At 39.6% G+C, this 12,252-nt stretch overlaps 1 protein-coding gene across 3 annotated transcripts in view; it reads right to left on the reverse strand.

The window, feature by feature from the left end:
* The window catches only part of ascc2 (activating signal cointegrator 1 complex subunit 2), a 47,916-nt gene that overhangs the window by 33,519 nt on the left and 2,145 nt on the right, over nucleotides 1–12,252 (reverse strand). For all 3 annotated transcript variants that reach the window (XM_072247875.1, XM_072247873.1, XM_072247874.1), the window contains exon 2: nucleotides 1,485–1,580. In XM_072247875.1, the coding sequence (XP_072103976.1) occupies nucleotides 1,485–1,568 (84 nt within the window). In that variant the 5' untranslated portion in view covers nucleotides 1,569–1,580. The remainder of the gene's footprint in view (nucleotides 1–1,484; nucleotides 1,581–12,252) is intronic.

Here is a 12,252-nt window from a genome sequence, read left to right on the forward strand (position 1 = left end):
GAAATATTATTCCTAACAGGCTTTATACATGCAACGTTCTCAATTATGTTACTGTTTTAAATTAACTTCACAACATTCTAAAGGGAGATCTGAAGAAAACAAGGATGCTGAAGGAGGAAATTATTTGGTAATTCTGCTTTGCAATATCATGGCACCATTTGGGTATAAAAGATGGCTATATTGTCTATTAAGTTTCTATTTTTGTGGAACAAGTCTGTCAGATCCATTCTATCTCTCCCCTGAGCCTTGCAAATTATTTTCTCTCACCAATGGTTGATTGTTTTACGAAACTTTGAAGTAATGAGATCCAGATCAAAGCTATCTGCTTAAAAAATTGGACCACAAATCACCTGTCTTTGGACAATCAGTCTCTATCTGCATCCGTGAATTTATGAAGTGTCTGCTGATGAAAGCATATTCTCCACACAAACACAAACAAATTTTCCAGTAATTTATTTTATTTCAAGGAGAACCACCCCAACCTAACCACGTACCAGAAATTTCTCATCTCAGGAACCTTTCCAGCAAATTCTCCCCTGCATTCTTGCGAGGATCTTGACATTCTTTCTAAATTGCAATAACTAGAATTTTAGATGATACTAAGTTGTTGCTCACTTTTTTATATACTTTTTTACTCTTTACGCTGTATATTCATGTTATTTTGCATCATGATGCCATTATGTAAAAGACATGCTGAAAAATGTGACAATGCCTGGATTTCTGTGTTCAGCTTGTAATATTTGCTCATCATCTACACTACAGTATCACTCCCCAGACTTTGTTATTACAGGGTACTCTGGCTGTTATGGAGTCTACAAACCACACACAAAAAGAGTTGCTACCATAATAATAAACCTGTTTAGGATGCCCATCAATGAGTCACCTTTTTTAACAGCATTGGAACTATTCTCCACAGGAATCCAATTTAAGGTGATACTTTATTATCCAAGTCACTGTAATAAGGATCCCGTGGAGGGAGGTCACCAAGAATAGGAATGATTGGTGATTGGGACAGATTATAAGCAACAATATTTTGGTGAGTTTGACACTTAAACAGCATGGAGAATGCTAAGCCAACCAAGAAAGAGCAAAATGCATGAATCAATTTCATATGATAAAGATAGAAGCATGGCAAATCATGTTATAGAGGTGAAAGCAAAGTCTGTATGGAGTTACAAAGTTCAGCTGGAGGCTAAATATGTCAACTGAAAACAATAGTAAAAAAAGACATCTGAATTGTTGGCACAGGCGCAGATCTTATAATAGTAGTAAAAGAATGACATTTTTAGTATTTTCAACAGTTAACTTAAGGACAATATGGATTCTCAAAGACATATAGCAGGAGAGTACAGAGACAATTGGAAAAGCTAGTCAAGAAGATTGGTGGAGAAACAATACTACAAGTACATCGCATGGAAGATTGCGATGTACAACTTGAGATGATTTCAATAATCGTCTACCATTAATAGTCTGAAGCATCTTACCAATGCTGGTAGCTGTTCTGTCTTCCCAGTTTTTGCATCTGGTTCAGACACAGAAGTTTGATCTAGAGGCAAAGTTGGGGCCATGATGGATTTTTCCTAATGTCAATTTAACAAATAGAAGCTATCAATATACAATATTCTTAACATAATTGATTATGTTAAACATTAATACATTCATTCTTTGGTCATGAATGGCAATTTAACCAAAAAAAATTATTAACCTTCTTAAGGAACAATATATTCACATATAAGATTGCCATACATTCTTTAATGCAATACATTCTACAGATGCCGAAAATCCAGAGAAAAACACAAAATGCTGGAGAAAATCAGTAGATTAGGCAACTTCAATAGAAAGAAAGCACCTATTGAAAGGAAAGGACTCTATCCTGATGAAGAGTCTCAGCCTAACGCATCGATTCTTTATTCCTTTCCATAGGTGTTGTGTGACCTGCTGAGCTCCTCCAGCATTTTGTGTATGTCACACATTCTTTGTTATCTTTTTGTAGAATCCACACAAAATTGACAAATCTATTGTAAAGCTACTGAAAAGAAATCTTTCACAGAAGTTCCAGATTTGTTCATTAAAAGCTAACTACTCACAGGCAAAGGAACATTCATACTAGTTAAACAGCTGTGTAACTTTATACTGATCCAGAGTTTTTCTCTCAGTGGCTGCAAGTTTTACATCCAAGGTCAATAGATGGTCAGAAAAATTGTGCATCTCTCTTTTTCAAATTAACCACTCATGAATCAGATCAGATTGGAATCCAAGTTTCAGGAACATAACTTACATAATAAAAACAAAGAATATTTGGAAATATTCAGCAACCCAAGGACTACTCAGGGGAACAAAATTAGAATTTGGGCTGGAGGTCTTTTATTCAGCCTATTTCACTTTGATACATAATCCAAAGCAGTTTTAACCGTGCAGTATTGAGGTTTAATGTACAAACTGTTAAACCAAGACAACAACCACTTTAATTGGTCAGAAGTAATATTGCATAGTTCTAAAACTTGTATATTTATTAAATACTCAACCAAACATTCCTTTTCAGAAATCCAACAGCAAATTAACTGCATACTGAATTAATTTGTTGTTTGTCACAACTTGTTGTATACCAATTGTTTGGCACGTTTGCAAAGGTAACAGTATTTCATTCATTTCAAAGACACCCCACATGACAAAAATACAGCAGGTCAAGTCAACGAAGAACTACTCGACAGGGAGATTCTTGAATTTTTTCCATTTGCATTTTTTTGTGGAAACCCCAATTGAAAAGCAGGACGTTTTATCCTAGCATTCACTTTCTTTTGTTTAAGTGTAAAGAACAGTTCTGACAAAGTTAAAATAAAACAGAGGAAATAGCAAACAAAACAGTCTAATCAAGATATAAACACGAGGAAATCTGCAGGTGCTGGAAACTCAAGCAACACACTTAAAAAATGTTGGTGAACGCAGCAGGCCAGACAGCATCTATAGGAAGAGTTACAGTTGACGTTTCGGGCCAAGACCCTTCGTCAGGACGAACTGAAAGAAGAGACAGTAAGAGATTTGAAAGTGGGAGGGGGAGGGGGAGATCCGAAATGCTAGGAGAAGACAGGAGGGGGTGGGATGGAGCTAAGAGCTGGAAAGTTGATTGGCAAAAGGAATACGAGGCTGGAGAAGGGAGAGGATCGTGGGACGGGAGGCCTAGAGAGAAAGAAAGGGGGAGGGGAGCCCAGAGGATGGGCAAGGAGTATAGCGAGACAGAGCGTAGGTGTTCAGCGAAAGAGAAAGCAGGATCATCCAGTGGCCACACATTTTAATTCCACATCCCATTCCCATTCTGATATGTCTATCCACAGCCTCCTCTACTGTCAAGATGACACTCAGGTTGGATGAACAACACCTTATATTCCGTCTGGGTAGCCTCCAACCTGATGGCATGAACATTGACTTCTAATTTCTGTTGATGGCCCACCTCCCCTTCATACCCCATCCACTATTTATTTATTTATTCCCTCTCTGTTTTTTCTCCCTCTATCCCTCTCATTATAACTCATTACCCATCCTCTGGGCTCCCCGAAACATCAACTGTACCTCTTCCTATAGATGCTGCCTGGCCTGCTGCATTCCACCAGCATTTTGTGTGTGTTGTTTGAATTTCCAGCATCTGCAGATTTCCTCGTGCTTGAGGTCTAGTCGTCACGTTGAGATTCTAAACTGGAGGAATGCTAATTTTGATGGTATCAGAAAGGATCTGGCAAGTGTGGATTGGGGCAGGTTGTCTTCTGGCCAAGGGGTACTTGGTAAGTGAGAGAGTCACAAAAGTGAAATTTTGAGAGTATATGTTCCTGTCAGAATAAAAAGGCAAGGATAACAGGTTTAGAGAACCATGGTGTTTGAGAGATATTTAGGCCCCGGTAAAGAAAAAGAAGAAGATGATGCAAAGCAGGTATAGACATGTAGAAAAAAATGAGGTACTTGAAGGTGCAGGATGGTTGCAGCATGGCCTAATTGACCCTATAGATGCTGCCTGGCCTGCTGCGTTCACCAGCATTTTTTATGTGTGTAGCCTAATCAAGATATCATGTAAATTGAATAATTCAGAAATACTGTACTGCACACAGATTGATAGATTATCAATGCATTTTTGGTGTTGAACAAAATACCAAATTAATTTCACACTTGGACCAGTAAGAAAATTGGCATGACGGAAGCCAGTAAGTTTAGTTGTTATGTTGTGTATTTTTTTTACTCTCAGAAGACAATCAATGAGCTCTTTGGGGAGGTTTGTAAGAGTCAGCAACACCTCTGCAGTTGATTAATTAATTTGTTTTTCTAATAATAATCAAAAATATAACCTACACTGCCACAGTTAACTTCCCCACTCAATTTTGGGGAGGGATCGTAGTTTTGCATCCGTCTGAGGAAAGAAGCAGCTCGAGTTTCAAAGGATGGCAGCTCAGACAGTAAAGTACTCTGTATTGCACCGGAATGAACTACCTAGAATTTTGCGCTCAAGTGGCTATAATGTGCTTCAAACCCCATCCCCATCCTCAATTTTATCACTCAAGGGAACTCTTTACCAACTGAGGTGATAGTTTAAGCAAAAATTGTATTTTCATAGCCTATCCACTTCAACCATTGGATATAGTTTCTAGTATGATTATAAATTTGCATGTTGTAGATTTGTTTCAATTCTGAGCCACATAAGTTAAAAAATAATTGAAAAGAAAATAACTGCAGATACTGAAAATATGAACTTGCATCACAAATTACTGAAGATAGTTATCAATTCAGGCAGCATCTATGGAGGAAGAAAAAGGTTAATGCTTCAGGTCAAGAGCTAGGAGAAAGAGGAAATCAAAAGTTTAAAATTGTCGAGACTTTTGGGGTAGGTGATGGAAAATGAGAGAATGAATGTATTAGGGTGGCGACTCAGGTTAATCTGAAAACAATTCTTTTTTGGTGAACTCTGTTATCATAGCTGATCTGTCTGTCAAAATGTAAAGGGAGATGAATGAGGGCAGTTACGAAAAAAATTGTGACCTTAAGTCGGATTTTCTCTGCACAGATGTTGCCTGATTTGCTGAGATTTTACAAAATTCTTCTGGATTTCAGGAATTTCATGTGTTCTGCCTCTCACTATTTCCGTTTTAACTGCCCACATTCTCCTCCTTAGTTACATGACATATATTGACCACTGGACAACCTTAATCTCTGCTCTACGACAGAAATTTCCTTTGCTTTCTTCACAAATTCAAAAAAATCTCTCTCACTTTTACATGCTCTGATGAGATGCTGTTATTAAGAAACTTAAACTCTCACACACAATACATACTGCTCGATCTAATGACTATCTAGCATTTTTGTGTTTATCTTAAAGCTACAGTACACCATGACATGGCCAAAGGCAATGATTCAAAAGAACCATAAACTGCAAATGAGCTTTGCTGTTTTATCAGTTGTTGTACCAATACACATGGAGATGTAATCCCTCCTGATCAACCACAGAATTCAGAAAGAGAGAAGTGGCCGGATGCAACTTCAGTATTAGTACTGCGCAATGCAAATTTATTTTTGTTTGCTTTAACTTATCTCACCAGAACACTTGGGCATGTGCTCAAGGATAAAACAGCTGACAGAAAATAAGTAACATTGAACCCATCTTCCAACGCTGATTAGATGTTTTTCTTTCCGAAGACAAATTGAGCCATAATTTGCTGAAAGCTTACCAAATACAAGATATATTATTATGTTCTGACTAAATGATGGGTTCCATCATTTTATTATCAAAGACATTAATCATAGTCATACTTTATTAAAATTTCATGCTAATATTTAGAAAGATCTGAAGGATTCTAAGAGTGCGGTTTTCATAAGTTATTTGTGATAGTTGTATACAAGATGGTTGGAAGGCCCAAATTAATATTTTGGGATAATAAGTTGCAAGTAATATTTGTGCCTCAGAAATTCTTATCAATGACCATTTCCAACAAGGCAGAACTATCTATCCTTGATATTCAACTGTACAGATACTGTATTAATATTCTGGGAGTCACCAATGACCAGAAACTCAGCTGGACTAACCACATAGATAACACAGCCACTAGAAGTGGATTAAGGTTGGGTATTGTGATCTGTGGCTCACCACTTAGCAGACTCACAAGGTTTGAATTGAGGGTGTGGTAAAATGGTCTTCAATTGAGTACAAGGCCATTAACGAAAGGATCAACATCACCCAAGGCAAAGCAGCCCATCTGATTGACCTTCCATCAACCACTACACATTCTTTCCTCCCGATACTAATGCATGATGGCTGCAATGTATGCCATGCACAAACTGTACTGCGGTATCACTCAAGTTTGTGACCTCTAAATCCCAGAAATACAAGGGCAGCGGGGGCATGGAAACACAACAGCGGCAAGATCATCCTCTAAGTCACACATCAACCAGACTTGGAAAAAGATTGCCAGTGCTTCACTATCATTTGGTCTTAATCCAATAATTCCCTGCCGAACAGAAGTGTATGCATATCCTCACCAAACAGACAACAGTGAAAAAGGAAAGAAGTTCATCATGACGTTTTCATGCTTGATTAGGGATGGACAACAAATGACGGTAAACATAATGAATATAAAGTTACAAAGCAGTTATTGAACTGACTTTATAAATGATCTGCTGATTCACATACAAAAAAGGCAAATTAGATTTGAAAATGAAAGGAGAAATTACTGAATCAGTAGGTTACAATCACACACTGGGAACTGATGTGTACATTAGTACAGATGAGCAAAAAAAACACATTGCACTTCTGCCCCCTTCCAAGCTTACTGCAGAACCCTTCTTCAGTCAAAACTACATTTTTACCTTTCAAATGCTAACTGAAAACTGCTTTTGTGATAGAATCTGCACTTTGCTTCTTTCAGTGTTATCTGTGGGGAGTATGGAGTGCAGTCATGGGCAATGTAGGCAAAATTATCAAAAGAATGTCAAATATTATATCTTTGAAATGTGGATGAAATCGACTGAACTTGAACAAGAAAGAATCTGCTTTCATTTTCTCCTAACTTTCTATGAAGGGCATTTATGTCAATGAGAAGAAATAATTTACCCACTGTGATCTCTGGGCCTGGACTCCCTAGCCATCCTAATCTGTCCAGTCCTGTTAAAATGTCATTAATTTATGGAATCTCCTCTCATGCTTTTAAAATTTAGTGAACAGAAGCCTAATTAACTCAATCTCTCTTCATATATCTGTCCCATTACCTCAGGAATTCCCTATATTGCAAGAACATCCTTCCTCCAATTTCACCAAATCCACCAATTTCCCCCTGGGATCAATAAAGTATGACTACTACTACTACCACTACTCAGATAGAAGACCACACTGCACACAATACTCAAGGTGCAATCTTATCAATTGCATCACAATATCTCTGCTCCTATTGTTATGAAAGCCCCATTGTTCTGAAAGCCAGCACACAATTTTCTTTCTTAATCAGCTGCATGGAGCTACATGCTTATCTTCAGTGAAAGGTACACCAGAATCCCCAAGCCTTCCTGCACTGACCCGCTTCCCAATCTAACACCATTCAGATAACAATCTGACTTTCACATTATTACCATCAAAATGGTTAGTCTCACCTTTATACGGCATCTTTCATGTGTTTGCCTACTCCCTGAACAAGTTCAAATGAACCTGGAGTTTCTCTGCATGCTTGTCAGGTCTCAACTTCTCATCAAGTGTTGTATCATCTAACAAATCCGGAGATACGACATTTAGAACCTTCATTAATATTGAATGAATCGTGAATAACTGCAGCCCCAGCACCAATTCCTGACATATTCTATTTAGATTGATCTTAGAGTAGATTCAAAAGTTGGCACAACATCGTGGGCCAAAGAGCTGTAATGTTCTATTCCACTAGTCACTGCTTTTCACTCAGTAGTTTATTGCTCCTCCATGTTTCCTGTCAAACAAACAGTTCCCTATCTATTCAGCACCTTACCCCAAATCCCACGTGTTTCAATTTTGCAAGGTAATCTCTTATACTGCACCAGATTCACTTGTATACTAGTTATACCAATTTCCCTTTCACAAATCAATGCTGCCTTTGTTCAATCCTGTCACCATTTCCTACAGCTCTACTACTACATTTTTTTAAAAAAACAAGGAGTCTAGTATTTTTACCACTACCAATGCGCAATCCATAATTACCTGTTTTTTTTCTCTACTTCCTTTTTAAACATTAGCTAACCTTCAATCCACAGGAATAAGAACCAAGTTCATCTACAATTTCTAGGGCCACTTCCTAAAGGCAGAACCAGAGTCTGAACTGAATTGGTAAGCCATTTCTTTCTTTTCTGATGAAGTACCGTCCTGACTGTGAGGGAAATGAATTCGTCTTCATTTCTTCTCAAGACATTTATACCATTTCTTCTCAAGACATTTATACAAAAATTATTGTTTTCAGAGTTTCTTCAAGCTTACACACATACTTTCCCCTTACTATTCACTAAATTTTAAAAGCATGAAAGGAGATTCCATAAATTAATGACATTTTAACAGGACTGGACAGATTAGAATGGCTATTCCGATGGCCAGGGAGTCCAGGCCCAGAGGTCACAGTGGGTAAATTATTTCTTCTCATTGACATAAATGCCCTTCATAGAAAGTTAGGAGAAAATGAAAGCAGATTCTTTCTTGTTCAAGTTCAGTAGATTTCATCCACATTTCAAGGATATAATATTTGACATTCTTTTGATAATTTTGCCTACACTGCCCATGACTGCATTCCATACTCCCCACAGATAACACTGAAAGAAGCAAAGTGCAGATTCTATATTGAGGAAAGAAAAACAGAATAAACAGTGTAAAGACAGTAAGGTAGAAGGGCTGAAATGTGTGTACCTCAATGCAAGAAGCATCAGGAACAAAGGTGATGAACTGAGAGCTTGGATACATACATGGAATTATGATGTAGTGGCCATTTCAGAGACTTGGCTGGCACCAGGGCAGGAATGGACTCTCAATATTCCTGGATTTCAGTGCTTTAAAAGGGATAGAGAGGGCAGAAAAAGGGGAGGAGGGGTGGCATTACTGGTCAGGTATACTATTACAGCTACAGAAATGGTGGGTAATGTAGCAGGATCCTCTTTTGAGTCAATATGGGTGGAAGTCAGGAACAGGAAGGGAGCAGTTACTCTATTGGGGGTATTCTATAGGCCCCCTGATAGCAGCAGAGATACAGAGGAGCAGATTGGGAGGCAGATTTTGGAAAGGTGCAAAAATAACAGGGTTATTATCATGGGTGACTTTAACTTCCCTAATATTGATTGGCACCTGATTAGTTCCAAGGGTTTAGATGGGGCAGAGTGTGTCAAGGACAGACTCCTGTCACAGTATGTGGACAGGCCGACCGGGGGAATGCCATACTAGATCTAGTACTAGGTAATGAACCAGGTCAGATCACAGATCTCTCAGTGGGTGAGCATCTGGGGGACAGTGACCACTGCTCCCTGGCCTTTAGCATTATCATGGAAAAGGATAGAATCAGAGAGAACAGGAAAATTTTTAATTGGGGAAAGGCAAATTATGAGGCTATAAAGCTAGAACTTTCAGGTGTGAATTGGGATGATGTTTTTGCAGGGAAACGTACTATGGACATGTGGTCGATGTTTAGAGATCTCTTGCGGGATGTTAGGGATAAATTTGTCCCGGTGAGGAAGATAAAGAATGGTAGGGTGAAGGAACCATGGGTGGCAAGTGAGATGGAAAATCTAGTCAGGTGGAAGAAGGCAGCATACATGAGGATTAGGAAGCAAGGATCAGATGGGAATATAGGGAAGCAAGAAAGGAGCTTAAGAAGGGGCTGAGAAAAGCAAGAAGCGGGCATGAGAAGGCCTTGGCGAGTAGGGTAAAGGAAAACCCCAAGGCATTCTTCAATTATGTGAAGAAAAAAAGGATGACAGGAGTGAAGATAGGACTGATTAGAGATAAAGGTGGGAAGATGTGCCTGGAGGCTATGGAAGTGAGCGAGGTCCTCAATGAATACTTCTCTTCGGTATTCACCAATGAAAGGGAACTTGATGATGGTGAGGACAATACGAGTGAGGTTGATGTTCTGGAGCATGTTGATATTAAGGGAGAGGAGGTGTTGGAGTTGTTAAAATACATTAGGACAGATAAGTCCCCAGGGCCTGACGGAATATTCCCCAGGCTGCTCCACGAGGTGAGAGAAGAGATTGCTGAGCCTCTGGCTAGGATCTTTATATCCTCGTTGTCCACAGGAATGGTACCGGAGGATTGGAGGGAGGCGAATGTTGTCCCCTTGTTCAACAAAGGTAGTAGGGATAGTCCGGGTAATTATAGACCAGTGAGCCTTACGTCTGCGGTGGTAAATATTCTTAGAGATAGGACCTATAGGCATTTAGAGAATCATGGTCTGATCAGGGACAGTCAGTATGGCTTTGTGAAGGGCAGATCGTGTCTAACAAGCCTGATAGAGTTCTTTGAGGAGGTGACCAGGCATATAGATGAGGGTAGTGCAGTGGATGTGATCTATATGGATTTTAGTAAGACATTTGACAAGGTTCCACACGGTAGGCTTATTCAGAAAGTTAGAAGGCATGGGATCCAGGGAAGTTTGGCCAGGTGGATTCAGAATTGGCTTGCCTGCAGAAGGCAGAGGCTGGTGGTGGAGGGAGTACATTCAGATTGGAGGATTGTGACTAGTGGTGTCCCACAAGGATCTGTTCTGGGACCTCTACTTTTCGTGATTTTTATTAACAACCTGGATGTCGGGGTAGAAGGGTGGGTTGGCAAGTTTGCAGACGACACAAAGGTTGGTGGTGTTGTAGATAGTGTAGAGGATTGTCAAAGATTGCAGAGACATTGATAGGATGCAGGAGTGGGCTGAGAAGTGGCAGATGGAGTTCAACCCGGAGAAGTGTGAGGTGGTACACTTTGGAAGGACAAACTCCAAGGCAGAGTACAAAGTAGATGGCAGGATACTTGGTAGTGTGGAGGAGCAGAGGGATCTCGGGGTACATGTCCACAGATCCCTGAAAGTTGCCTCACAGGCGATAGGGTAGTTAAGAAAGCTTATGGGGTGTTAGCTTTCATAAGTCGAGGGATAGAGTTTAAGAGTTGCGATGTAATGATGCAGCTCCATAAAACTCTGGTTAGGCCACACTTGGAGTACTGTGTCCATTTCTGGTCCCCTCACTATAGGAAGGATGTGGAAGCATTGGAAAGGGTACAGAGAAGATTTACCAGGATGCTGCCTGGTTTAGAAAGTATGCATTATGATCAGAGATTAAAGGCTTTACTCTTTGGAGAGAAGGAGGATGAGAGGAGACATGATAGAGGTGTACAAGATAATAAGAGGAATAGATAGAGTGGATAGCCAGCGCCTCTTCCCCAGGGCACCACTGCTCAATACAACAGGACATGGCTTTAAGGTAAGGGGTGGGAAGTTCAAGGGGGATATTAGAGGAAGGTTTTTTACTCAGAGAGTGGTTGGTGCATGGAATGCACTGCCTGAGTCAGTGGTGGAGGCAGATACACTAGTGAAGTTTAAGAGACTACTAGACAGGTATATGGAAGAATTTAAGGTAGGGGGCTTATATGGGAGGCAGGGTTTGAGGGTCCGCACAACATTGTGGACCGAAGGGCCTGTACTGTGCTGTACTATTCTATGTTCTATGTTCTAATGAATCTCTTTGCCCTCCACAGGTTTTCTGCCTTTTTCTGACCTTTTTATGTGTCTCCACCTAGACTAATACTATCCTTAATTGATTCCAACATCAATAATCAAACCACTTCTCAAACTTTGCTGTTGCACCAGATAGCAATGAACAATTTCTATAGTTTATCCATGAACTATTTAAACGTTTGCCATTGCTTATCCACTGCCAAGCCTTTAAGTATTGTTTCCCAATCTATCAAAGTCAATTTACACCCCATATCTTCACAATTTTCCTTACTTTGACGCACCTTTGTCTCAGTTATCTCTCCTGCTCTTCATCCCAATGAAGATTTCTCTCAAATTATGGTCACTTTCTCAAAGGACTTTGCACGACAAGCTTGTTTACAAATCTATTCTCATTAAACAGTACCTGGTCTGGGATAGTTCATTCTCTAGATGGCTCCTCAACATACTGCTCCAAAATGCTATCATAAATGCACTCCAGATATTTCTCCTCTCAGTTCATTGTTTTGCCCTCTTGTCCTCACAATCTACCTTGTTATGACTTTACACCTTATTGTCTGCCGTA

The sequence above is a fragment of the Mobula birostris genome, chromosome 31 (assembly GCF_030028105.1).
Source record: "Mobula birostris isolate sMobBir1 chromosome 31, sMobBir1.hap1, whole genome shotgun sequence".
NCBI classification, from domain to species: domain Eukaryota; kingdom Metazoa; phylum Chordata; class Chondrichthyes; order Myliobatiformes; family Myliobatidae; genus Mobula; species Mobula birostris.